Source organism: Trichosurus vulpecula, chromosome 4, assembly GCF_011100635.1.
Source record: "Trichosurus vulpecula isolate mTriVul1 chromosome 4, mTriVul1.pri, whole genome shotgun sequence".
Taxonomy (NCBI): domain Eukaryota; kingdom Metazoa; phylum Chordata; class Mammalia; order Diprotodontia; family Phalangeridae; genus Trichosurus; species Trichosurus vulpecula.
The window spans coordinates 190,410,296-190,436,981 of NC_050576.1; the positions used below are offsets into that span (position 1 = coordinate 190,410,296).

The following is a 26,686-nucleotide window of genomic DNA, read 5'->3' on the forward strand; positions in this document are numbered from 1 at the left end:
TCCCTTTCCTAGAACTGTGTCTTTTCTGAGGAAAGGGACTATTTCTCCTTTATTAGATTGGCAACTCCCTGAGAGCAGAGACTGAGTCTCTCCCTCCCATCAGACTGGGAGCTCCCTAAGGGTGGGAACTGTGTCTCTCTCCCATCAGATGGAGAGTTCTTCCTGGGCAGGGACTGGGTCTCTCATCACACACAGACTGAGTCATCTGTTTCCTTTGTATCTCCTCTTATCAGCTAAAAGGAATGCTCAATATATATTGTTGACAACTGATAGACTCAGAGTCAGAGAGAAACAGAAAGGGAGCCAAACAAAGAGAGAGAGAAGGGAGTGGACGGGCTCAGAGATTTCTGGCTAGGATTATTCTATTCTATTGCTGTTTCTTTCCTTGGGAGAGAATTTCTGCTTCCCACTTTCTTCCCTGGTTCCAACACTGACCCTTGGGCTCCTGAAAATGAGAAAGTACTCTGCTCTCCCTTCCACTTTGCACCCCAGGTTCCAAGAGAGCTTCTCCCTATTCCTGACCTCCTTCACCTAAGTCAAGCTACTCCCTTCCTTAGCCCTCTTCAGGGAGTCCACTTGTTTTCCATTAAATCCCAGATCTAACCCTTCCTTCATCTCCCAATCTCCACAGTCCCCCATCCTCAGAACAAATGGAAAAGAGATGAAGAGAGTTTTGTTAGCTCAGGAAAGAAAGAAGGGACACCTGGGAGGCTAGGGGTTGGGAGAGAAGAAACCCCAGAGGAGGAGGAGGAGGAGAAGGAGGAAAAAGAGGAGGAAGAGGAGGAGGAGGAGAGAAGAGAAGGAGAGAGGAGGAGGAAGAGAAGGAGGAGGAGGAGAAATAGGAGGAGGAGGAAGCTTGGATGCAGAGGAAGTGAAAGTTGAAAGGAAAGAGTGAGCAAGAGAAAAAGGAAGTTTGGGCAGGGAGAAGATAAGGAGAAGGTTCTCTAGAGAAAGAAGATGAGTGGGAGGGAAGAAGAAAAGGAAGGGAACAGAGAAAAGTCCCCCAAGTCCTCCAGACCGTCTTGTGAACCTCCCCCTATCCCAGAGAGAGAAAACATCAGGCCACTACAGATGTGTTCGGGTCATTTTCACATGCTTTATTCCAGCAGTCAACATAATTAAAAACATCTCAAATTATTATACATACACAAAATAGGTACAGAATCCTTTGGTTCCTCACACTCCCTAGGGGGAAAACTGCCTATTGGCTAGAAAAGTTGTGCTTTGAAACCCAAAGAGAGGAGATGGCAAGAGAGGCATGGGGTGGGGGCAGAATTAAAGGGGTTGGAAAAGCTGGTGGGAAAGACAGAGGGTTTCAGAGCGAGAGGGGAGGGTGGTAGGGTGAGAAGAGGGAGGTGAGTGGGAGGTATGAAAAGGGGGCAGAAGAGCAAGATGGAGAAAGCATGAGGGGAAAAAAATGTTCAAAGGAAAGTTGAATCCACCTGCTGGTGAAGACAGGATGAAAAGTCAGCTTTGGTGCAGATCTCAAGCCTGCTTCTTTTATTCCCTTTTTAAATAGCACCTTTAGAAAATTCACGAGTCCCCATAAGCCAAGAACAAACAAATGAAAAAAAAAAAGCTTTGAAAAAAAAAGACCGTAAAACAGAAAGGGAACACTCTTTGGCATGTGGGGGGGAGGTCTCAATTTCTATAGCACCAGTGATCCCCAGTCCCCTACCCCCACCCCCATTTTGGAAAACCAGTTGGCTGTCGACTCTTGCCTGGTTTTCCTATCCCCAGCACGTCTAGGAGGAGAGGAAACGCAAACTTAGCACCTTTGATTAAAATAGGGGGAGCCCGAGAAGGAGGAGAAGTATCCCCTCTCCACCCTAGGTCCCCCATTCCAAGCCCCCACAATGTTGCCCTGGCTGGCACGAAAAAAGACAAGTACGAGGTAGTCTTTCAACAACAGAAATATACATGGAATGAACAATTTCTCAGACCCAGCCCCATTGCCTGTGTGTGAGAGGCAGATTTGGAAGGTGCCTGGAGGGGTTGGGGGTGGGGACTCCCAAATCAGCTGGTTCCACTTTACTGTCCCTCCACCCCTACCCCTTTCCAATTCTCCTCTAAACTTGGCAGGGGGGAGAAATCTCATAGGACAGCTCCAGGCCCAGTAAGTCCCCCTCAGGTGGGGTCCCTCGCACACACTCCCCCTCTCAAAGAGGGGTGCAGTACAGAGGCTTGCATTCAGATAGTACATCTTCCTTTGCAGTGGTATTGAGAAAAGAGACCAGCGGAGAAGCTGAGTCTGGGAACCCCATCTCCCTATCCCCTCCTTGGAGGGGAGGGTTAGGGGAGTAGGAGGCTGGAATGGAGAGAGGGTGGGGTAAGGCTGAAGACACTTGGATGTTGGAGCATCTGTTCTCTTGCTGCCAGGAAGACCACGGCTTGCCCCAGCATTTCCTGGGACGTGGGGGACACTTGCATTGAAGGGAGGCTGTGGGGGAGAAGTCCCCAAGGGGAAGAGGTGGAGAAGGGAACAGAATGGCAAAAGCTGGGGCATCTGTAAGCCCAATGGGCTCAAAAAGACTTACCCCCACATCGGTCTTCAAGCAAGTGGACCAAGTTTCCTTTTTTTAAAAAGTTATTTATTTATTCTTTTTTTGTAAGATTTAATGCTTTTGATTTAGCTTTGTTTTTTTGGGTCAGATTTGGTTTGTCAGAGGTGAAAACTAAGTTTTGAGAGATGAACGGAAAGGAAAAAAAAAATTTCCAAAGTCCATGTGAAATTTTCTCCTTTTTTTGGCTTTTTTTTTGTTCTGTTGGGTTGTTTTTGTTTTCTTCTGGGATCAGAGGGAAGGAAGATGGGTGGGAGGGAGCCGGTTGGGAATGGGGAGAGTTTACAGGAAGCAGACGGGACCAAAGTCGAAGCCAAATTCCTGGTTGGGAGCTCCAATGTCCATGGGGGCCACATCGATGATGGGCAGGCGGGAGGTTTTGGTGGTCTTGTATTCGATGACTGTCTTGCCCCAGTTTCCGGTGTGACTCTTTAGGAAAAGGAAGAGGGGCAAAAGGAATTAGCAGTTGTCCTGTAAGAGTGACCCAGTGAAACCATATGGAGTAGTAGGGTGGGGGAAGGGGAGATGGTCAGTAAGTCTCTTCAGGGCCTGCACAGTTGACCACAGGTACCATCTAAAAAGCCCACTTCTGACCTATTTCTGTGACCTCTAAGCTCTGGACAGGTGGACACATAGACAATCCACTTGGGGGAGATAGGATTAGCTAGATAACTGGTCTCAAATCCAAGAAGACCTGGGTTTGGGTCCTGTTTTTGACACATACTAGCTGGTACCCCTGGACAAGTTACAGCCTCTCAGTGGTCTAGGCAAATCTCTAGGCTGCAGAGAATGTGTTGGACTGTATTTCCCAATACCATTGAAATTCACAGGTCCAGTCCCAATTCCAACCCATTTGCCCAGAGTTCTGGGCTAAAAACAAAGCCCAGAGAGGCTACAGACTTGTCCAAGAGCACACAGCAAAGAGTACCAACTCAAGGCCTCCATCACAACATCGAGTTTTAGTTTGCTATGGCAGTAGAGAGAGAAGGGAGAGAGGCTCACCGTGCAGCCATCCTCAGTGACTGCATAGGTGAATCGGCTATTGCCTTCAGCCCGGATCTCGATTTCATTGGAGCCTTGGAGAAGCAGGGCCTTCTTGAGGTTGCCAGTCTGCTGGTCCATGTAGGCCACGCTGTTCTTGCAGTGATAGGTGATGTTCTGGGAGGCCTCAGTGGATGCCAGGCGAAGGAATGTCATCTGAATAGCCACGTCAGCAGGGTCAGAGCCCTCACCGCCATACTCAATCTGTAATGGAAAGGAGAAGATGAAGTCCAGCCTCTTTCCCCTGCCCTCTCAATTCTCTGCAGTCTCCCTGTCCCCCCTTAATCCATCCTCTGAATGTTGAACCCCAGAATCATAGGACCAAATACTGTGTGTGAGAGCTGGAAGACCATCTAGTCCAACCCCTTCACCTTACAGAGGAGGAAACAGGTCCAAAGAGGGCACTTGCCAAGGTCACACAGTTCATTCATGATAGTGCTTCCACTAGAACCCAGGCCTCCTGGCCTCCACTCTAGGGGGTACTGGTATAGTTCACCTCTGACCTTTCTTACCTTTCCCATCTATATCCATCTCTAGCCCTTGCTGTTTCCTCATCTCTCCCATCTCGACATTGGTCAGCACTCCTTAGGGCCTCAACCCTGTCCTGGGAAGTGTTACTATCTACCCTTAGAACCTTCCTTCTATGGTCTAGATCAATTCACCTTCCTTCTGCCCTTCCTTGAGCCTCACCTGGAATCCACCGGTCATGCTCTCGCCGAACCAGACGTGCTTCTTCTCCTTGGGGTTCTTGTTAATGTACCAGTTCTTCCGGGCCACACTGGCTTGGGTGGGGTACACACAGGTTTCTCCAGTTTCCATGTTGCAGAAGACCTTGATGGCATCCAGGTTGCACCCTTGGTTGGGATCAATCCAGTACTCTCCTGAAATAAGACAGAGAAGGAATAGAGAGAGGCAGGGAAACAGGGGTCTGGTGTTGGGTGCCATGTTGGGAGTGATACCATGGAGGAAAGGAAGGAGAGAAAGCTGCTTGGCCCCTAGTCTCAGCAAAGTCTTCTATCATGGGAGTGGGCTGGGCAGCAAGGGGGAAGGAGTAGTTAGGAAGGTGGAAACAGGAGGAGTTGGAGACCCCCAAGGAAAGTTGGGGAAGGTCCTCACCGCTCTTCCAGTCTGAGTGGCACATCCTGAGGTCTCTGCAGGTGCGGGCAGGGTTCTTGCGAGTACCCTCAGGGCTCCGGATGTTCTCAATCTGCTGAGTCAGGCTCTTGAGGGTGGTGTCTACCTCGAGGTCACGGTCACGGACGTTAGCATCATCAGCTCGGTAAAAGCGGCCAGAGTCGTGAGCCTTCTCCTGGGGTGGCTGGGGCATGAAGCTAAAGTCGAAGCCACCGCTGGGGGGACCGGGAGGACCAGGGGGTCCAGGAGGTCCAGGGGGACCCTATGCAGAGAAGAAAAGAGCAAAGGCTGGTGAAGGCCTGAGTTCTTGGGCTTGGGGCACCAGATAAACCTGGAGTGGGGGAAGGGGTCAGCTAAGGAGATAGGGGTACATACAGCAGGACCAGCATCTCCAGTACGACCACGGGGACCAGGGGGGCCAATGGGGCCAGGAAGACCATTGAGTCCATCTTTTCCAGCAGCACCAGAAGAGCCAGGGGGACCCTGAAAGAGGACATAAGAAATAGTGGGTTAGATTGATAATATCCAAGACTTGGCAACCCAACTCCAGGCCAGACCTAATCTAACCACACAATCTCAGAATAAACAACAAACTCTGTACCAAGTCAAACAATCCAACTCTAAGACCAGCAATAAACTTAGTTCTGACAACACAACCCCCACTGAGAAATATCAGACAACTGGGTCTGATCTTTCTCTCTCCCTCCTTCTCTCTCACCAGCATACATGCCAAGATGAGTCACTGTTCCATCTTAGCAAGGCCAAGAAACAAGAGGAAGGCATGGGGGAGAGAGACTGAATCCCAAGTGCAACTGGTCTTGGGAATCAACGCTGGAATCTGCTCTGTCCCCTCACACACCCCTACTATACCACCATTGCTCAGATACCCAAGTCTCCTAGTGGGCAATGTAAGACCTCAGGGGGAACCTGGGTAGGACAGGGGATGAACACTAGGAAGAAAAGAAAGAAGTTACTTACTCGGGGACCAGCAGGACCAGAAGCTCCAGAAGGACCTTGTTCACCAGGAGAACCCTTGAAGGAGACAAAGATGACTCAGAACTCAGTCTGGATTAAGTGGTGTTGATGAGAGAAGGGGGAAGGGGGTTGGATACCAGGAGTGACCCAACCCTGTTCTCAGGCCCAGGAAACTGGAAATCTGGGCTAAAGGTCTCTCCAGTCTGAGACACTCCCACTCCCCTAATCCTTCTTCATCCATGTTGTCTTTCATCCCTGTTAGAGCTCCCTGAGGTCAGAGACTGTCTTTTGAGCATAGCGCCTGGCACACAGAAGGCACTTAATAAATATTTACTGATTTATAGAATAATTTCCTCTTCCCTCTGTTTTTCTAACCCAAAGACAGTACAGCTAATTCCTTTCTGCAATACCAACCCAGAAAGGCTAACAAATTGTTCCAGACTATGAAACTGAGGAATGTTTACATTGATGCAGCATATCAAGGGGAGACAGTGGGAGAGGGCCACAGAAAGGGCAGGGAGCAGAAAAGGAGATACTCACAGGAGGACCAGGGGGACCCTGGAGACCAGAGAAGCCTCTGTGACCTTTCAAGCCTCTGTCACCCTGTTCGCCAGTCTCACCCTTGTCACCTCGAGGGCCTTGGGGTCCCTAAAAGAGCAGAGAAGACATTCAAACAGGTGATGGGCTCTCTAGCACCCAGATGGGCAGAGGTCATTATTTACAGTGGCATTGGAAGGGATGAGGATGGAAGACTCACAGCAGGGCCTCGGGCACCAGTGGGACCAACGGGACCAGCAGGACCAGAGGGACCCTAAAGGGATGGAGAGAGAAAGAGAGCCAGTGAGATCCTGTGGAATCAGCCTAACTCAAGGGTCCCTGAGTTTGTACAGCCTGTTCTCCCCAGGAGCTGTGAACCCCTTTTCCATGAGTCACCCATTCTATTCTACTCTACATGAACACCCTCCCCTCCCCTGACCTCCAGCCTTTCCATCTCCATCTCTGATCAGCCCCAGACACTCTCCCATTGGCACTGCCCTCAGTTCTGCATCACTCTCTTTGCCACCCTGTCCACCTCTTCCCTGACATCCCTGATCTTGAGGAAATCCCTCCTGCCATTACTCCTGTGCTCTACTTGCAAGGGGAAAGATTTTTAGGGTTGAGTCTCAGCTCTGAGAGAAGCTGGACAGACGGGGACTCTGCTCCCTCCCCCTCCAGAGGAGCTTCCATTTTCTGGGAAATCCAGGGAGCCATAAGACTATGGAGCTTATTATTGGGAAATGACTGTCCCACAAACCCATCTTCCTTCCCAGAGAGTCTCCCCCCACCCCGACCTCTCCACCCCATTCCATTACATTTCAACTGAGTAAAGTCAATGTCCAGTCCCCTGATTAGCTCCCAAGAACTTGCCCTAACTTCCATAAGTGCTAGGAGAGAGTCACTTACAGTCTCACCACGATCTCCAGCCTTTCCAGCAGGACCCACAGGGCCAGGAGCACCGGGGGCACCAGGAGCACCAGGGGGGCCAGCTGGACCAGTCTCACCACGGTCACCCTAAAGGCGAGGAACAGGAAAAGGGAGAGGAGTCAAGGGCAGGATCAGTCCTGCTACAGAGCACGCAAGAGAAATGGTTTTGTCAGGGGAGTTCTGCTCACCTTGGGGCCTGGAGCACCATCACGACCAGGGGAGCCTTCAGCACCAGGGGCACCCTGAAAGGGAGAGAAGAATACCATCAGCCCAGGCCAGAGAGGCACACAAGCTGGGCTAATGCAGGGAAGCAGCCAGCGCCGGGGCTGGTCAGGGTTCTGCCCCGAAGAGCTTTCTTCCTCACCTCACGTCCAGATTCACCAGGGGGTCCAGCCAATCCAGGGGGGCCAGCAGGGCCAGGGGGGCCACGTTCTCCACTTACTCCAGAAGGACCTTGTTTTCCAGGTTCACCCTAAATACAGGGAAGGGCCAGGTCAGAGGAGGGATGAATAGAAGAGCTCCTTTCCCAGAGATTCTGTCTTCAGTGGTCCCACCCACCTGGTCCTCTTCCTGCATCTCTCCTGTTCCCACCACTATCTGCTCCCTCCCAAATCTCTTGTGTTATTGAGATTTCCCCAGAGAGAAGAGCAGGGGATACTCACAGAGGGACCAGGAAGACCAGGGAAACCTCTTTCTCCTCTCTGTCCAGGCAGACCCACAACACCACGCTGTCCAGCAATACCTTGAGGACCAGGAGTACCAGGAGCACCCTGAAGGAGGCAAAGGAAGATGTGAGAAGGGGCAGGTAAAGGAAGGGAGGAGTAAAGGAAGGGAACTTGATGTGGATTCATTCCCAATCCAGATCTCCAGAGTCTTGGTGGGTGGGAATGGGGGTGACTGATGCCAGCTTCTGCCCCAGGACACTGTCCAGCAGAGGAGCATGAGGGGGCCTGACCTCTCCAAGCTTGCTGGCAATAATGTTCTTCTTTGGGATGACAGGGGAGATTGTGAGAAGGCTGAAAAGGCTCCCTGATTTGGGAGGGAATGGGATAGAGAAAATAATGATAGTAATATTAAGCTGACATTTATGGAGTGTGCTTAAAGTTAGCAAAGCACTTTACACACATCAGCTTATTTGATAAGAAGTCATGGGTCAAACCACTGCTTAAGAGGGGAGAAAGCATTGTCTACAATTCCCTATGATCATTTTTATGGGGATCCATGAGCAGGTACCACCTAGAGGTCATGGGAAGCCTTTAGTTGGCAAGCCCAAGAATAAGGAATATTGGCTCCAGAAGAGGCCATACTATCCCTGGGAGGTTTCTAGGAGCTATTGGGAGAGACTGGGAAGCTCAGGACTTACAGCAGGGCCATCAGCACCAGGAGATCCCTTCTCTCCACTTGGGCCAGGAGGACCAGGAGGTCCGACTTCACCAGGACGTCCAATAGGGCCAGTCTCACCACGGGGGCCTTTGCCGCCTTCTTTGCCAGCGGGGCCAGGAGGTCCAGGGGGTCCAGTGTTACCCTACGTGGCAGGAAAGGTGGTCAGGAAGAAAAAGCCTGAGGCCCTTCTTCAACTCCAAGGCTGTCTGCTGAGGCCCAGCTACATCCTCATTATGACTGGCACATTGGGTGGGAGGCAGAGAAGAAAGCAGTGACTGGGCCACCAAGGGCTAAAGCAAGGGGCATACAGCTGCATAGCCATGAATCTCTCTGTCCTGGCCTCCTCCCCACTCACTTGTTCTCCATCCTGATTCCTAAGATCAACTACCCCCAACCACCTCATTCTATACCCCTCCCAACAGCATTGATCAGGACTCGCTTCACTGAATTCTTCCAGTAGGTACTTACAGAGGGGCCAGGGGGACCAACTCTTCCAGCAGCACCAGGGAAACCAGTAGCACCCTACAAGGCAAAATTAAAATGGGGCATCAGAGATATGAAGAGTAGTCCAGCTGGGCAGTAATGGGAGGGGGAAGGAAGGGAGGGATAGAGGACAGGTATAGGACAGGCCCCCTCTGTGGATATGCCCCAGACTCACTCCCTGCCCTAGGACACGGGGACCCTAAGAGCTAGATGAAGAAAGTGGTTAATAATAATGATAACTCTTATTTTAAAAACTCTTTAAGATTTATAAACTATCTCCCTCACAAGAATACTGGGATGGAGGTAGAAAAAATATTCTCCCCATTGTATAGCTGAGGGAAGATCTCAGGGAGATTGAATAAAATAACTTCAACTCTAATCCAGGGCTCCTAATACCAGCGCAGTGTTCTTTCCTCTATAATCTCTTGGAGGGGAGGGGGACAATTTGCTTAAGAGTGAGGGAGGGTCACTCTGCCACCTGTCTTTATTGGCCCCATTTCTCAGGGTTTCAGGGCTCTGTATCTAAGCTTCAGACTGGCTCCAGGGTGAGATTTCTGTGCCTGAGTATGTCCTTAGCAGGGGGCCGGAGGTGGACCTGAGTGGTGGGTGATACTTACAGGAGGGCCAGCGCTGCCACGGGCACCTTTAGGTCCAGGAGCACCAACATTACCCTGGAGAAGAGGAAAAGGAAAAGGTCACAGTTGTAGAGATCACCTGTGCAGAGAACTCATGGGAAGGGTAACCAAGTGTGAATGAAATACTCACAGCAGGGCCAGGGGCACCAGTAGGTCCAGCAGGGCCAGGGGGACCAGCATCACCTTTAGCACCAGCATCACCAGGTTCACCTTTAGCACCAGGTTGGCCATCAGCACCCTGGAAGAGGAGGGCAAAGAGAGGTGAACAGGGGAGCAGAGCTCTGCAAACAAGGGACTTCTGAAGGAGATGGGGCTTGAGAGAGTGGCAAACCCCTCCCCCAATTAGACTTCACACACACTCCTATTACAGGGATCCTTAAGACCAGCAACACCCACTCCTACCTACAAGAAATAGAAGTCTCTGAGTCTTAACATTCCTGATCCCTTTTCATTTGGGGGGGCGTTCCCATTTTTTGTCCCAGGCTTAAGCCCTGAGATGCATGAGTCCCACTGGGGTAAATGGGAAGTGAGACAGGGACTTGGTACTTACAGGAGGACCAGCAAAGCCAGCAGGACCAGGGGGGCCAGGCTCACCACGTTCTCCCTAAAAAGAGAAGGAAGGATAGAGAAATAGTCAGAAAGGAAACCCTGAATGGAGAGGGCCTGAAACAAGGCAAGAGGAAAATAGGAGAGGGATGCTTACAAATGCGAATTCAGAGCTGCAGGATGAGAGGGGACAATGTAGGGTGGAGGGGAGAAAAGAGAGAGTATCAGACATGGGGAGTGAGGAGGGAGGGAATGAAGGCATAAAGTGAGGGGTCAGGAGTCAACGGGCTGTAAGACAGTGGGGAAGGGAAGGGAAGGAATCTCTCAGATAATAGGAAAAAGTACTCACAGGGGCACCACGAGCTCCAGTGGGACCAACAGGGCCGCTGGGACCAGATTCACCCTGGAAGGCAAAAAAGGAGGTAAGGAACAGTCAGGAAAAGGAGAGCAAGGAGGCACTCTCAATGGATATATTCTGTTGACTGTAGGCTGGTATAACCCTACACCCAGATGTCCTTCAGCAGGACCCCAGGAGATGGAAAGCCCATCTCTGGGACTGTGGTGGCTTCCGCACACGTCTAATTCTCTCCACCCACCCACTTGTCAGATCTGACTTCTCTTCTCCCCTACCCTCTGGCTTTTATAGGATTCTAACTCTCCAGTCTTCCTTCTTCCTGACCAATAACAGCTTAGCTCTGCTTCTCCCCCCACCCCCATCTCAAGAAATCCCATTCCCTGTTATTAACCACTCCTTCCCCTTATGCAAGGTCATTAGCATCATCTGGTGCCCAGTGTTTAGAACACCTTCACCCTCCAAGCCAGCCAGGGTAGTTAAAATCTCTGGATCTGGAGGTCACAAGATGGTTCAAAACCCAGTTCTGACATTTACACCTCAGTAACCTTAGTGTAAATCACTTTGCCTCTCTGAATTTTGCTTTCCTCATCAGTAAAATGTGGGCGTGAGTTGGGATGGTGTCTACCATCCTTTGTAACTCAAAAATCCAATGATTCCTGGAGTCCAATACCCCCCTGGTACAAGAATGTCCCAGCAGCCACAGTCTATTTCAGGGAGAAGGTAGAAAGGGAAATGGCTATTTTTACCTTGTCACCAGAAGGACCAGCAGGGCCAGGGGGACCAATGGGACCAGTCAGACCACGGACACCATCTTTGCCTGGAGCACCATCAGCACCTTTGGGGCCAGCATCACCCTAGAAACAGAAAAGACAAGAGCCTTGTTTCAGCCAAGATAGGATGCTGACTCCAGGGCCAAAGTAGTGCCTGGGAACATTCTTATAGGGGGCATGTGCATGGATGCTGAAAAGAGAGTTTTTATGACAGAGACAAACTAAGCCTGGAGACAAGATACCAGAGAGAGCTCTATCCCTATCTCTGCACTTTGCCCACGCCCATAAAACAGGAAAAAGACAACACCATTTTAGGGAAAGGATTTAAGGAAGTAGACTGATGAAAATAAGGAGGTGAAGACTCTTCAGAGCAGACTGGAGAGACTATTTTCTTCTCTGTAAAAAGAACTTCCAACTCTATGAAATTGAAACTATCATTCAGATCTAGGAAAAACTCTGGATCTAACCTCTAAGGTTAGATAAGGGGGTGCCCCACCATAGGACACATTCTAGAGGATTTCTCAGCCTCTGACCTAGGGAAAAGATTTGAGACCCTCTCTCCTCAACAGTAGGGAGCTTGTATCGAAACCAGGAAGACATGGGTTCAAGTCCACATAAACTAGCTCTGTGACCCTGGGCAAGTCATTCTCATCTCCTTAGTGGTCTAGGGAGAGAATTCAAGGCCTCTCAGCAGCAGAGGACTCTGGGTAGGGAGAGCAGAGTAGAGGTGGGGGACTTGATGAGAAATAAAATGAGGGAAAGAGAGAGGTTCAGGAAGCCCGACAAAGTAAGCAGAAGGGAAAGATCAGGTTGTAATCCCAATCAATACCCCAGGTCAATATCCGAATGATATAAGAAGCTAATGAAAGGGCTTGGTAGGGGAGTATGGGTGGAACTGGGCAGGGGATGCACTCACTCTGTCACCCTTGGCACCAGGAAGACCAGCTGCACCACGTTCACCAGGCATTCCCTGCAGACCAGGGGGCCCTTGGCCACCGGGAGCACCAGGAGCACCGGCATCACCCTATATGCCAACCAAGAGAAACAGGGCTAGTTACACACTGGAGAACACAAGCCCCTCCATTGGGCCACATGACATCAAAGGCAAGACACTGGCTAACAGTGAACTTAAAGGCAGGAGGCCAAGCTTAATGTAGATGCTCTACAGCCACTTAGGGCTAGAAGGAAGTCCCCATCCCCTCCCTGGAGGGTGGGTTGAGCTTCCTACACCAAGTACTGACTTCCTCCTCTCCATCCTGTTCCTCACCTTAGCACCATCATTTCCAGGAGCACCATTGGCACCACGAGGACCCTGAGGGCCAGGAGGACCTTGGACACCACGTTCTCCGGGGAAACCTCTCTCACCCTAGAAAGTAAGAGACAGGATAAGTGACAGTGCCATGGGAAAGGCCACTGCAAAAGATGGAGAACCAGAGAGGGCTGAAAGGGTCTACTTACTCTTGCGCCAGAGGGACCAGGGGCACCAGCATCTCCAGGAACACCCTATTGGAGAGGAAGAGAAGGAAAAAAAGTCAGAATCAGGGCAAGGGGAGAGAAGAGGGCAAGGCATTAGGGACCCATGATCAGTATAAATTCATTCTTGCATTCATTTGTCTCTCCCCTTTACTTCAGCTTACAGACCTACATTCTGGTTTGCAGTTAATGCCCCGTTCCTGTGCTTTGTCTGAAAGTGTGTTTGGTAATTACAATGTAATCTTAGTCAGCCCTGCACTAACACATGGCTTATTTCCCCTGCAGCTCCAACCCCAACCCCTTACGTCCTGCTTCCTGGACATTCCTGGGAGGCGTGGCCAGGACCTGTCAGACCCAATAACGGAATAAGAAGTGGGGGTTGGGGGGTGGGGAGATGAAAGTATCAAACTCGCCATGCTAGAATGCAGAAGTCATTGTAAAAGAAAGCAGGGGGAGGGAAGGGAAGTGAGAATTCTTATAAACCAGCTAGGAAAGTGAAGCTAGTCCTCTCCCAAAGTGTCCCCTGCAGAGGTGCCTTGTGCTACCCCAAGAGCCCGGGGTGGGAGGCGGGAACTAGACAGTCTTGATCACTCCCCTCCTTTCCCCTGAGAAGCTGCCAGGTATTCACTCACCTGTTCACCAGGTTTGCCTGCTTCACCAGGAGGGCCAGCGGGGCCAGGGAGACCCTATGGGGAAGAGGTAGGAGAAGAACAGTTGAGAATCCAGAAGAGAACACCATAGAATTATTCCCCACATTCCTTCCCCAATTCCCAAGATTCTCTGCCTTCTCACCTGGAATCCAGGGGAGCCAGCAGGACCCTGTTCACCTCTCTCACCAGCGGGACCCTGTGTTCAGATAAGCCAAGAAGAAGGCAGGGATCAGGTGGCTCCAAAGGGAAAGAGGCAGGGAGCCCAGCTCCACAATCTTCACCTAGGCCCCCACCCTTAAGCCAGCCCCACCCCAGGAAGAGACACTCACAGCAGGGCCGGGGGGACCCTGAGCACCAGCTTCTCCATCTTTTCCAGCAGCGCCCTACAGAGAGACAGAGAGAGAGAGAGAGAGAGAGAGAGAGAGAGAGAGAGAGAGAACAGAGTAGGGGATTAGAGAGTCAGTGGTGGAAGCTTAGATTAGTTTAGATTTAGGATGGGAGAGTTTGGGTAGTGAAGGAAAGGGACTGATCTGAAGGAAGCCAGGGGCTTCCTGAACTCTTCCCCCCAAACCATATGCAGCAGTTATAGCTGAAGGCTCAGAGCCCAGCCCCTGTAGCCATGGCTACTGATGCTGAAGGCCCATTCTCTCCCCATTAGTGGGGTGTGGGGGTGGAGTAGCACTCAGATGAGGGTTTGGGGATTGGGCACTGAGGGGAAAAGGGAATGGATAAAACACCTACCACAGCACCAGGGGGTCCAGGAACACCTCTCTCTCCAGCCTTGCCAGGTTCTCCCTAGGGAAAGAAACCTTGGGTTAGTGTTAGGGTAACAGAGGCCAGAAACTTCCCCAAGGGGCCCAGAGGAAGGTGACCTCCTCAGGGCTCCCCAGGCCCATGACGTTTTCTGGATCATCGATGCCACCTCCTTTTGCCTTAGGGATTGTCCTTTGACAGGTTGGTTGTAGTTGTTTTGTTTTTTTAATGGCACTTGATAGCACAGGCAATAACCAAATTATTACTGAATTCAGCTTTCCAATTAAATTATTCCACTTGGTTTCCCAGAGAAATCATATACTTTCCAACAGCTTCTAGCTCTTGTCAAGGGACAATTTAAATGCTTTTGCCCCCCCCCCTTTTCAAATACTAAGGGTTCTGGGAACAGGACCCAGGAAGTGCTTAAGAAAACTGGATGTCTCAGCTTTACCGTGGATCTCCCTCCCTCTCCCAACCTGGCCATTCCTAAGGGATTAATTTCACCATCACCATAACCCTCTCAAGCATTCTTCTTAGCCTAAGATTTAAAGCTGGAAGAAAACCCAGAGGTCATGGGAGGCAGTGGAGTGGGAGCCCGAGGCTGGGTATGAATCTCACTTCTCCCATTTACCATCAGACAAATTTCTTATCTCTCTGGGCCTTAATTTCCTCATCTGTGAAGTGAAGGGGGGTAGACTAGATGACTTCTATGGTCCCTTCTGGCTCTAAATCTACGACCTTATGATTTCTATCCCTCCCTCAAACCCCAATTGTGGAGGTGGCTGGGTGGCACTTTGGATAAATTCAGGGGGCCCTGGAGTCAGGAGAACCTGACTTCAAATGCAGCCTCGGACATTTACTAGCCATGAAGTGATTATCTCAATGCCTGGCGCATAGTAGGTGCTTGATAAATTCCTGCTTGCTTCCTTCCTTCCTACAGAAGAAAAAGCTGAGGGCCAGAGAATCCCATCACGAATTAGCTTTAAGAGGACTCTCATTATATCTCATTTAAAATCTCTCAGAAATCCTGCCAAAATAGAGAGGCAGAGAGAATTTTCTCCTTGTTACAAAAATGGGAAAAGAAATTGAGGGGCAAAAAGAAGAAGTGATTTTTTTTCCCCAAAATGGGTCAAGGAGTAGGCTAGAGCCAGGCCTAGGCCTCAGCACTCCTTTCTTCCACCCAGTTCAGAGATCTTGTCATCGTCTCCTGCCCTTCATTCCTCCAACCTCCTTTTTTCCTTCTCATCTTTTCTCTCCTTCTTCCCTTCCATTTCTCTCCCCCTTGGCCCTTTATTTCTCTTCCTCTTCCTCTCTCCTAAGCACAACTTCCTCCACACTCAGAGCCCAGATCCTTCAACCGTATAACACCCCCTTCTGCCAAAAATCCTCCATGCAGGCACCCAGAATGCAAGTCCCCTGATGTCAGGGGTGGGAGACCCTTAGAGTACATTGTAGAGAGCCTGCTTCTGGCTTATCCCCATTTACTTATGAGAGCTATGGGGAATCATTACGGACTTATAGAATGTAAGAGCTGGATTGGATCTCAAAGATCATTTTACAGATAGGGAGACTGAGGCACAGAAAGGGAAAGTGACCTGTCCAAGTTGGCATGGTAAGTTATTGGCAGAGCTGGGGTAAAATGTGGATGTCCCATTTTCAAATAGTGCCTTCCCTGCCCCTGCCTGTAGGGTGGAGGGATAAGGGAGGGTGGGGGGGGATACTTACAGCAGCACCCTTGGGTCCAGGGAATCCCATTACGCCAGCTTGACCACGGGCACCAGGGGGGCCTGGAGGTCCAGGGCGACCATCTTGGCCAGCAGGGCCCTGAGGATGGACAACAAGGAAAGAGAGTTGAGGGCAGAGGGCTGGAGGCTAGGATGGAAGGGCAGGCAGGGCCAAGGCAGAGGAGGGTAGTACTTACAGGAGGACCAGTTTTGCCATCAGGACCAGGGCTGCCAGGACTTCCAGTCAGACCCTAAGAAGGAAAGCAGACAACAGTGAGACAAGAGAGAAGATTTCCACCCCCACCCCCAAGTTAATTATGCTTGTCTCTTCGGAGGGAGAGAGGCTGAGATGGCATGGATGGGCAGAGGAAGGATGACGGGTCAGGAAGGAAAATAGCCACAAGGAAGACTGGAGGGATGGCTAGGCCATGAGACTGACTGCCAGCTCAGGCAGATCTCAAAATGCACACCAGCATGGCACTGCCCCCAAATTATTTTTGCCATGCCATGCAGTGTTCTCTAGAAAGTCCCTCTCCCTCTTAGTGATGCCCCATCTCAGAGAGAGGCTGTCCTGGGTCCCTCCAGTGACATCTCACCTTGGCACCAGGCAGACCAGCCTCACCGGGGCGACCAGCTTCACCAGGAGATCCTTTAGGGCCAGCGGGGCCAGGAGCACCACGTTCACCAGGAGCACCCTAGCAAGGAAGAGAGAAGAGTCAAAGTCCCAGAATCAGTGGCTCTCTCACCTTGCTCTGGGCAGAATGGGGGAATCAGCCTGCTATCCGCCACCAGAAAAGCGGATTACATGCAAGGGGATGGCAACATATAGATATCTCATTGAGGCCAAGAAGGCTGCCCACAAGGCGATGCTGGACTCTTTTTGTGTCCCAGGCCTATTCCTTATAAGGAGCCACCGGGAGGAATCTTGCCCTAAGAAAGATGCCTTGAGCACCTGATTGAATGCCTATGTAGTAATTTAATGTAGTAAAGGCCTAATACGTGTTTGCTGATTTGATCAAATTTTGATTGGACACAGAAGGGCAAAGGACCAGCAAACTGATGGCATCAATCCTTCCCTGCCCACCCCCCGCACCCCAAACCAGGATATTCTTGTGATTGTGCCTGCCAAGAAGAAACAATTAGAAGAAACTCACCTTAGGACCAGCAACACCATCAGCACCAGGGAAACCACGGCTTCCAGGACCACCCTGTATGGGGAGAAAACATGACAAGTTAGAGCTAGGGATGAGGAAAACAGGGCAACAGAAACATAGGTGCCCTCCCCATGCCAGGGAAGGCCTTTACCCACTAAGGAGACATCATACCAAGGCTGAGGTGGAAGAGTACCCATGAGACTAAAGGATGTCACAAAGGGACTGAGAATTATGCAGAATGCCCACTGGGCAAGATGCCAGGAGCTGGCTGAAATTGGGAAGAAAGCAGAGAAAAGGAGAATGGAAGCAGCCACTTACTCGTTCACCAGCTGGGCCGGGTAGACCAATAGGTCCAGGTTCACCACGGGATCCTCTCTTGCCTTCCTCACCTGCAGGGCCTGGGGGTCCTTGAACACCAACAGGGCCCTAGAGGAGGAGTGGAAGGTGAGGGAAAGTTACATGTGAATGCTCAGGTCCAAGTGCTAAGTTTGGGGATAGGCAGAACTCTTTTCAGCTGAAAAACATGCCCTTTTCTCAGACTCCAAGTGTTTGTTCTAGGTGTTCCTCATCTTGCCTATTGGACTGGGAGTTTCCTTAAGACAAAAATCAATCTATCTCTCCCTCTCTCTCTCTCTCTCTCTCTCTCTCTCTCTGTCTCTCCTAGAAGCTACTTGAGGGTAAGCACTGTGCCTCTTCTATCAGATGAGGGTTCCCTGAGCATTAAGACCACATCTCTTTATCTTCCTCAAAGCCCAGCATAAAAGTCTCCCTAGAGGACACCTCTCTCACCTGTTAGGTCTGAGTGAGAATGTACTCATATTTGCATTGGAACATCTAATAATAACTGATGCTTATAAACTGCTTTAGTGTTTGCAGAATACTTCCTATCCATTATCATTGGAGCCTCACCCCAACCCCGGGAGGCAAGTACTAGAAGTATCATCACACCCATTTTACAGATGGGAAAACTGAGGCTTAGGGAGATGAAGTGAGTTGCTAGGGTTCCACAGTTAGTGTCAGAGGTGAGATCTGAATCTAGGTCTTCTTGACCTCAGGTCCACCAATCTGTCCACTATACCGTGTATGTAAGCATGAATGGATGGATTGTATACGTACATATAGTGAAGTATAAGAGAGCAAAGAATACTTACAGGCTCTCCTTTGGCACCAGCGTCACCTTTGTTACCGGGAGCACCAGGTTCACCCTAAAGGGAAGAAAAGACAAAAGGTTGAACTGAGGATAGAAGCAGATGGGGGGGGAAGGGACAACTAATCCCAAGCCCAAAGCCAAAGCTGACCCCATCTTTTGGAGATCTGGACCCAGGCACAGCTGGGTAATCAGAAAATAGACTGGACTCCAGTCAACTCCAGAGCCAGTTATTAGAAGAAAAGTGGCAGAGGAAAGATAGGTACTTACACTGTTACCCTTGGGACCAGGAGCACCACTGGGACCCTGAGGTCCGGAAGGACCACGGGCACCGGGGAAGCCAGGAGCACCAGCAATTCCAGGAGCACCCTGTGGGAGACAAAAGAGAAGACTCAGTCCCCTGATCTACAAGGTCACGCTCCATCCTAGGGCATTGCAGGACACTGCAAACAGAACAAATGGTGCTACAATATACTTACATTGGCACCTTTGGCACCAGGTTGTCCATCAGCACCAGGGTTACCCTAAAGCAAAAAAAGAAGAGAAGGAATGAGTGATGAACACAAACTCTGAAGCCGGTCAGAGGTCAAAGAGCACAAAGGTAGGCAACTACTTACAGAGGGGCCAGCAGCACCAGCGGGGCCAGGGGGACCAGGCTCTCCACGGACACCCTGGGGACCTTCAGAGCCACGGGCTCCTTGGGGACCAGCTTCACCCTGGACCAGGAAAAGAGCCATGAGTCAGATGCCCAGGGCCAGCCCCATGCACCCTCACCCTCCTTCCTATCACCTTCACCCAATGCTCACTCTTGTAGAGAGGAAAGACAAGGGAGGGAAAGAGAAAAGCTACTGTCTGGTTCTTAGACTTTCAGAGAGATGGGAGTAGAGGACGAGGAATTCTTCTTGCTTCATATGAATGACGCTTTAGATCAGGAATCTATGTGCAGGTAAATCCAGGGTCAAGTGTCAGGAATTAGGATCAGAAATGATTTGGAAATCAAGGCCTTGATCTGATCGGGCATTGAACAGAAATCTGAAGCTATGGACAACTTTCCAGGGAATGTTTAGGCTTTTGATTCCTAAAGCATGGACTTTTCTTTTCCTGAGGCTTTGGTTCTCTTCAGAGGAAGGTGAGGTGGGTGAGTCAAAGTGGGGAAAGATCACTCGCAACTGGGGGACTGTCTGTTGACCCATGAGAAGGAGGGCCCTTGGCCAAGTTAGCTCCAAACTACTCTCTCCACTCTCAGCAGCTCAGCTAGCGTTGGGATGGGAAGGGGATCTATCTGTTTAAGGAACCCTTGTGTCTAGGAGAAGGTCGAAGAAAGTGGACAGGATGAATGGATTCTCACCTTAGCACCAACAGCACCAGGGAAACCAGGGGGACCAGCAGGACCAGTGGGACCCTGTAAAAGAAGGGGAGATCTTAGTGGAAAGAAAGAGAGAAGCCCTCAGCTCCTCCCAGCCAGAGTGGGAAGGTGTCTAAAGAGGCCCAGAGACAAGGAGCCTCTATGTCTCTCAAATCCTGTCCCAAGTGATCTTCATTCTCCCATGAGGATAGAAGCTGACCCAAGAAGCCCCCTTTCCCCAATCTCTCTGGCACCACAAGGAATGTTGGGCATACTTACTGGAGGTCCAGCAGCACCAGTTGCACCATCATTACCACGAGCACCCTGAAAAGAAGAGAAAGGGAGAAACATCAGTTATGCTTATATTTAATGCCTACGGATTGCTCAGGCCAGCCAAAAGTCACTGTGGTGCCCAAAGGGCATCGAGAATGTCTGAGTCACGTGATACTTACAGCTGGGCCAGGGGGTCCAGGGCGGCCTCTCTCACCAGGAAGACCACGAGGGCCCTGAGGAAAACCAAGAGAAGCAGAGTGAGATAGAGTGAAGGGCAGGGTGCAGTGATCTCTATTCCCCATCACCTCTCCAGACACCCCTAACTATACATTTTATATGCACCCAGAATGCTAAAAGTGTCTCCAAGAAGCCTACTGGGGAGGCCTCTCTTTTCCCCCAAGAGACAACCTCCTGTAGCCCTGCCACCCTCATCCTGGGGGGCCCTCTGTCTCCCCTGCTCTTCAAGGAGCTGGCACACTTACCATTTGTCCAGGAGCTCCATTTTCACCAGGGCTGCCAGGCTCACCCTAGGAAGCAGAGAGATAAGAATGAGATTTGTTTGTCAAAGAAAGGGGAGAGATGAAGGGGAGCTGGCATTCACTCCTTAAAGGTGATCTCTTACCTTAGGACCAGCAGGACCACTGTCTCCCTTGGCACCATCCAAGCCACTGAAACCCTAAAAGAATAGAAAAAGAGACACACCAAAGTGAGATGCTGGGAGGAAAGGGTAAATACAGCCTCCATTCAGGATAACATTCATTTTTGGAGGCCTGGAATGAGAACATCAGCCAGTAAGAATGGAACCTGTTTACGAAAAGGTCACTGCACATACCCCCTGACTTTAGATTGAATTGACTGCCAACAATTCCATCCATAAGCGTACCTGATTCTTCCCTTCTCTCATTTATGTTTTTAGGGATGATTCTACTTCTTCACTCAGCAATACTTTCCAAGATCTAAACTACCCAAAGGAAGATTTTTTGGATGCCTAACCTAAATCCCTCTCACCTTCTGAAGACCCTTTACTAAATTCTTGAAACCAGGGCCCTTTGGTGCCTTGAAGCTTGGGACTGGGTTAATTTGAGATGTTTTTTAGACTGAAATGGACAAGAGAAGACTTACACGGTGTCCCTTCATGCCAGGGAGACCAGCAGTTCCGGGCAGACCTCGAGCACCCTGGAGAGAAAGAATAGAAGGATGACGAGAAATAAAGGCAGAAGACAATGGAAGGGTGCCCCATTAGGTAAAGGGTCCCTCCCGCATCTCTTAAACAGAATATGTGAAGGCAATTGTTTTCACACCAAACCCATTCTAAGCTCCATCACCCTTCTTGACATACGAGTTACTAAAATCTAAAAGCCATGGCAAGAGGCAGTCCATGTAGGATTCACAATGATCAGTAAGGGGAGCCTCCAGGATTATACTGGCACAGCTAAGTAACCAATACTGGAAGGCTCAGAAGCCTGGGTTCTAGACTCTTCTCTCCCAAGGCTCCTCTCACCTGAGGACCAGGAGGACCACGTTCACCAGGACGACCAGGTTTGCCAGCTTCACCCTGAAGGGAAGAAAGGAAGATGTCAAAAAGATCCTCTGTTAAGGGTAATTGTGTCCAGTCCCCTGCTGCCACGCCAAACTATTGCTCACCAGTTAGGAACTGGACTGGACTGGACTGGTCAAACAGGGGAAGCTTAGGGTGATCCCAGATTCTCTTGGAGTTATTAAGGTCTAAAGGTCAGGCTTTAATGAATATGATTTCATTTAGCCCTGTGAGCAAATTAAATCCTTAAATGCTTCCTTTATTAGAAACATTTGCATCAGTCATTAAGTAGTTAACATCCCAGTCTCATAGGATTGGGTACAAATTTGAGTTGCTCTGGGTTAGTAAGCCTGGTCAAGCCATTTTCTGGCTTAGTTACAAGCCTCTTGGTATGGTTGAGGAAACTTTTGTGCAAGAAAGAGAAAGCAGTCTATGCTTGAAGTACTGAAAGTGAAAATTTTCTCTGAGGATTAAAGACAAGTTCCCAAGTGAACCCAAAGAAGTTGTACAACAGGAAGGAGTCCATCTTCCATCTTGAACGCCTCCCCCTCAACACAATCTCTCTTTGGTGGGAGGCGCGGCATTGAAGTTAAAGGGAATTCAGGCTTCTCTGCGGTGGGCAAGAGGAGGGAGAAAGGGTAGTACGCCTCTCTGGAGGTACTTACATCATCTCCGTTCTTGCCAGGGGGCCCTGCAGGACCTCGGGGACCCATGGGACCCTAGAAGACACAAAGAGAAGGTGAGACTCATCCTGGTGTGAGAGCAACATGGGGGCTAAGTCGTTTACCTATGGGTAAACGCTTCCTCAAGAGGGTATCTGAAGGGAAGAGGAGAAAGTTTGCAAGAAGAGACAGTAGGTGGCACAGTAGAGACCTCTGGATGTAGAATGTGGAAGGACGGAGTTCAAACTCTGCCTCAGACACTTGCTACCTATGTGGTCCTGGGCAAGTCACTTAACCTGTCTCAGCCTCTGTCTCCTCATTCATAAAATGGGAGTCATTATAGATGTTACCTCACAGGGCTGTTGTGAGGAACAAATGAGATAAAATAGGCAACGTGCTTTGCCAGCCATGAAGCACTGTATAAATATTAATTATTATTAAAGGGGAGACACCCTTCATTTAAAAAAGATGTGCATGTTGGGGTTGGGGGGCATGGGGGAGGGAGATGTGGCTATGAATGCATGATGGATGAATGGGGGGATGGAGAGGGGCGGGAAGGCAGAGTCAGTAGGACCACTTACTGAAGCTCCAGGTTCGCCGGGTTCACCAGGGGGGCCTTGGAAACCTTGGGGACCCTGGAGGAGGAAGAGATCGGGGAAGTGTAAGGACAGGTCATCGCCATATGACTCTCATCCCTACCACTGTCAGCACTGTCACCACTATCCTCTTCATTCACCATCACTTAAACTCCACACCTATCTGTTAATTGCCTACTTGGTGCTAATTCACACTGTCTTCATCAGGCTAATTAGCATCACCATCGCCATCACCATTATCCTACTTCCGGCTTCTCACCTCCTAGAGGCAGGCAGCATAGGGCCCCTGATGACATCTGAATGCCCCAGGAAGAGAATCCTGAACACCTCTCCCCTCCCCTTTCCCTATCACATCCCCAAAGAGACTCAGGCTGAAGATCTTCAAGTGACTGAAAGACCACAGATACTTACTGGTGAGCCAGGGGGACCAGGGAGACCACGAGGACCAGAGGGACCCTAAGGAGAGAAGACAGAAACAATGAGGACAATTCAAAAGGAAAATGCAAGGTACAGAATACCTTTTATCTTTCATTTCCCATGGGTTCTCTGTTGCCCTTAGCCATGCTTGAAATCCCCAAAAGGGTCTTCATCTCCTAACAAGACCAAACAAATCTGGAGATGACTGCCCTTCTGGCCCCTACTCCTTCCCAAGGTCTCCAAACTTATTTGCTTCTTTTTGTATTCCCCAGTGCTCAGCACAGTGCCTGGCACATAGTAGGTGCTTAATAAATGTTTACTGATTGATTGCTTTCTTGGCCTCCCTTTGCCCTAGTGAGCTTACCATAGGTCCAGGCACAGATATGCCACCAGCTGATTTCTCATCATAGCCATAAGACATTTGAGGAGCAAAGTTCTAGGGTAAAAAACAGAGAGAGAGAGGGAAAGGGTCAGGTCAGTTGGTGGGAGGGAAAAAAAAAATCCTTTCGAGTGACCTGATTGTATACTTACTCCTCCAAGGCCAGGGGGACCAGGGGGACCAGGAGGGCCGGGAAGACCAGGCTGTCCTGGGATGCCATTTCTTCCAGGTGGGCCTGGGAGTCCCTACCAGGGAAAGAAAGCAAATGCCAATATGTCAGCCACAAAGCAGGCACCACACTCACTGCCCACCACCAAACTTCCAAAGGAGATTTAAAAATTTACCCTTTCACCTCGGGGTCCAGTATCTCCTTTGGGACCCTGTGAGATTAGGGGGGGAAAAGAGAAAGGAACAAGGGTTAGACAAGTGGGTGGGCAATGGAAGAGGGTATGCATGAGTGAGGCAAAAAACCAAGAACTATTCTTTACCTCGGCTCCTGTTTCTCCGGGAGAGGATGGTGAATCTATTGGGAGGAAGAGAGAAAAAATCAGAGGGTGACTCTGCCAGCAGAGGTGTAGGGTTGTACTAGAACCCTACCCCAGGCCCCCATAAAAACCAAGACCTCTAGTGGTCAGAGAAGATTGAATGAGAGTGAGGTGGGATGGGGGAGGGAGCAAGGAAGAAGAGAGAGAGAGAGAGAGAGAGAGAGAGAGAGAGAAGGAGGAGGAGGAGGAGGAGGAGGAGGAGGAGGAGGAGGAGGAGAAGAAGAAGAAGAAGAAGAAGAAGAAGAAGAAGAAGAAGAAGAAGAAGAAGAAGAAGAAGAAGAAGAAGAAGAAGAAGAAGAAGAAGAAGAAGAAGAAGAAGAAGAAGAAGAAGAAGGAGGAGGAGGAGGAGGAGGAGGAGGAGGAGGAGGAGGAGGAGGAGGAGGAGGAGGAGGAGGAGGAGGAGGAGAAGAAGAAGGGGAAGAAGAAGGAGATGAAGGAGTAGGAGGAGAGAAGAGAGGAGAGCAGAGGAGAGGAGAGGAGAGGAGAGAAGAGAGCTAGGTCTATTCCATGACTTGGGGAGTCAGGAAAGATGGTGAGGAGAAGGGAAAGTGGGCATTGATTGGTGGGATGGAGTGCTAGGAGGGCCATACCAGCATCGGCACCAAGGCAGGTGGGGCAGCATTCATTATCTTTGTACTGAACGTTGGGACAATTGGAAACGTCTTCACAGATTATGTCCTCACACATGACATTTCCACTGTCACAGACACAGATTTGGCAGGTTTCAGTTTTCCATACTGCCCTGTCGTTGTGTTGTTTGCCATCGTGTATACAGGTGCCTTCTGGAACTGGGGGGCAGAGTTGAAAGGGATGGGTCAATAGAGGATGGGGGTAGCAGGGAGAAAAGGGGAACCCAGACACCTTTGTACCCAGTACTCCAGAGGGATCTTACAACCAGCTCGTTTTCCTCCCTCTTCCTCAGAATCAAGGAAGCATTGGATTTGTCACTTCCTATATTCTCAGCATCTGTTCATCTTCCTGCCCCCCCCCCCAACCCTCCAGACTCATCTGCTTCTCATCAGGGGCTCAGTGACAGCGAAGGCTCAGGGCCAGAGACATTCTAACTCTTTCCAGTTTAGGAATTTAAACAAAGCTTTGGGCCAACTGTTCAATCCAGTTCCGACCTTGGTTCATTGGGGCGAGGCCAAGTCAAATAAAAGCTGGGGGTGGGGGGAGAGGGTCGAGAGAATGGAACAGAAAAGGCCCCAAGTGTGGAAAGGGGGAGAATTGGGTAGGGATGGGGAGGAGAAGGAAGAGAGTCACGAGGAGGGATTCTCCAGAGGGGGCAGGTGGAGAGGGGAAGAATAAAGATAGTGGGAGGAGAAGAAGAGGAGTGGTCTGGAAGAGGACGAACGAAAGTGGGGAGCAAGGGAGGGAGTCACCCCAAAAGACTATTGTGCTCCTCCCAAACCAAAAGACACGCCCTAACGTCTCTCCTGTTACTCCTCACCGCCTTAGTCCTTTTCTCTCATCATGCACTGACAGCCCCAAAGTAAGTAACACCCGATGGCCGCGCCCTGCCCTCACTTCTCTAAGCCAGTCCTTTCTGGGTCTTTAAGTGACTTTGAACCAAACAATAAGAAAAATCGAAAACTCCCTAGAAAGTCCATTTGAGTTCTTCTCCTCATCCCTCGCGCGTGCAACAACGTGGTTCACCACGAGGTGGCACACAGCGCTAGGGAATGGACACATGTGGGAGAAAAGGGAAGGACGATTTCCCCGGGGCCCCAGAGAGTCTGAGGGATTACCCAGATAGCCTGCCTAATCTCCCCCTTTCCCACCCCACCCCCGCTCACCCCCCGGGAAGCGGGCGATGGGCTGTGACGTTCCGCTACCCTGAACACTAGGGGAGGCGCAGTAACCTACTCCCCCCCCGGGAGCCAGCAGAGGGCGCTGGAATTCTACCCTGTCCCCGCCCCACTCAAGTTTCTCCTCCTCCTACCCCCGCAGCCCCCCACCCCTAGCACACCCCACCCCTCCTCTTGCAGCAGCCCCCAAACATCCCAGGAGCCTGGAACTGCGTCTAGACTGCAGAGTCTGCAAAAACGTTTTTCTTATGAATCATCCTTAATTCCTTCCTGATGGCTTTTGCATTTTGGGTTCCGTAATCCTAGTCCACCACCCAGACCCCATTTGTCCCCCAGTCCCCTCCTTCTAAAACCCCCAACAATACTTGTCCTATTGTCCACGGGGTCTTCCTTGAGCCCTCTCACCCACCTAACTCACTGTGAGCTTTCTCTTCAACTTGCTTCTCTCTGATGGGGTGTCACCCTTCCCTCAAAAAACCTATCCCCTACTGCCCCAAACTCTCGCTAGTCTATGAGGATTCCCCTAGAAATCTCATCTCCTGGTAGTCTTCTATACTCTGAGCAATCCGACTCAAGTAGGGGATCCCCAGGAGGTGCGTTAATGGGGCGTTGATAAATGAACTCCTCCACTTGCACGCATTCTCCGGCGCCCCCAAAAGTTTCCAACTTACTGTCTTCTTGGTCTTGGCCATGGGTGAGGACGGCAGTGACTGCTAAGAGCAGCAGGAGCCGAGGATCCACAAAGCTGAACATGTCTAGGTCCTAGACATGTAGACTCTTTGGGGCTTGGGGTTGGGGGGTTACCGTCCACTCATGCGCGGCCTGAGATTCTTGGGTACCTCCTGCTCAGACCCCAAGGAGAAACTCCCGTCTGCT

At 50.4% G+C, this 26,686-nt stretch overlaps 1 protein-coding gene across 1 annotated transcript; it reads right to left on the reverse strand.

Moving 5' to 3' along the window:
• Nucleotides 1–1,076: 1,076 nt before the first annotated feature.
• COL1A1 (collagen type I alpha 1 chain) lies at nucleotides 1,077–26,686 on the reverse strand. Its single transcript, XM_036754076.1, has 51 exons — nucleotides 26,482–26,686; nucleotides 24,593–24,790; nucleotides 23,946–23,980; nucleotides 23,802–23,837; nucleotides 23,610–23,702; nucleotides 23,443–23,514; nucleotides 23,073–23,117; nucleotides 22,647–22,700; nucleotides 22,069–22,122; nucleotides 21,368–21,421; nucleotides 20,989–21,042; nucleotides 20,489–20,542; nucleotides 20,349–20,393; nucleotides 20,046–20,099; nucleotides 19,873–19,917; nucleotides 19,597–19,650; nucleotides 18,866–18,964; nucleotides 18,728–18,772; nucleotides 18,519–18,617; nucleotides 18,253–18,306; nucleotides 17,420–17,527; nucleotides 17,102–17,155; nucleotides 16,544–16,642; nucleotides 16,145–16,198; nucleotides 15,949–16,047; nucleotides 14,212–14,265; nucleotides 13,800–13,853; nucleotides 13,613–13,666; nucleotides 13,453–13,506; nucleotides 12,806–12,850; nucleotides 12,615–12,713; nucleotides 12,264–12,371; nucleotides 11,324–11,431; nucleotides 10,572–10,625; nucleotides 10,227–10,280; nucleotides 9,807–9,914; nucleotides 9,659–9,712; nucleotides 9,027–9,080; nucleotides 8,539–8,700; nucleotides 7,838–7,945; nucleotides 7,540–7,647; nucleotides 7,364–7,417; nucleotides 7,155–7,262; nucleotides 6,469–6,522; nucleotides 6,252–6,359; nucleotides 5,715–5,768; nucleotides 5,112–5,219; nucleotides 4,719–4,998; nucleotides 4,293–4,483; nucleotides 3,564–3,806; nucleotides 1,077–2,990 (listed from the first exon to the last, which is right to left on the reverse strand). The coding sequence occupies exons 1-51, from the start codon at nucleotides 26,561–26,563 to the stop codon at nucleotides 2,844–2,846; spliced, it is 4,365 nt and encodes a 1,454-aa protein (XP_036609971.1). The 5' UTR covers nucleotides 26,564–26,686; the 3' UTR covers nucleotides 1,077–2,843.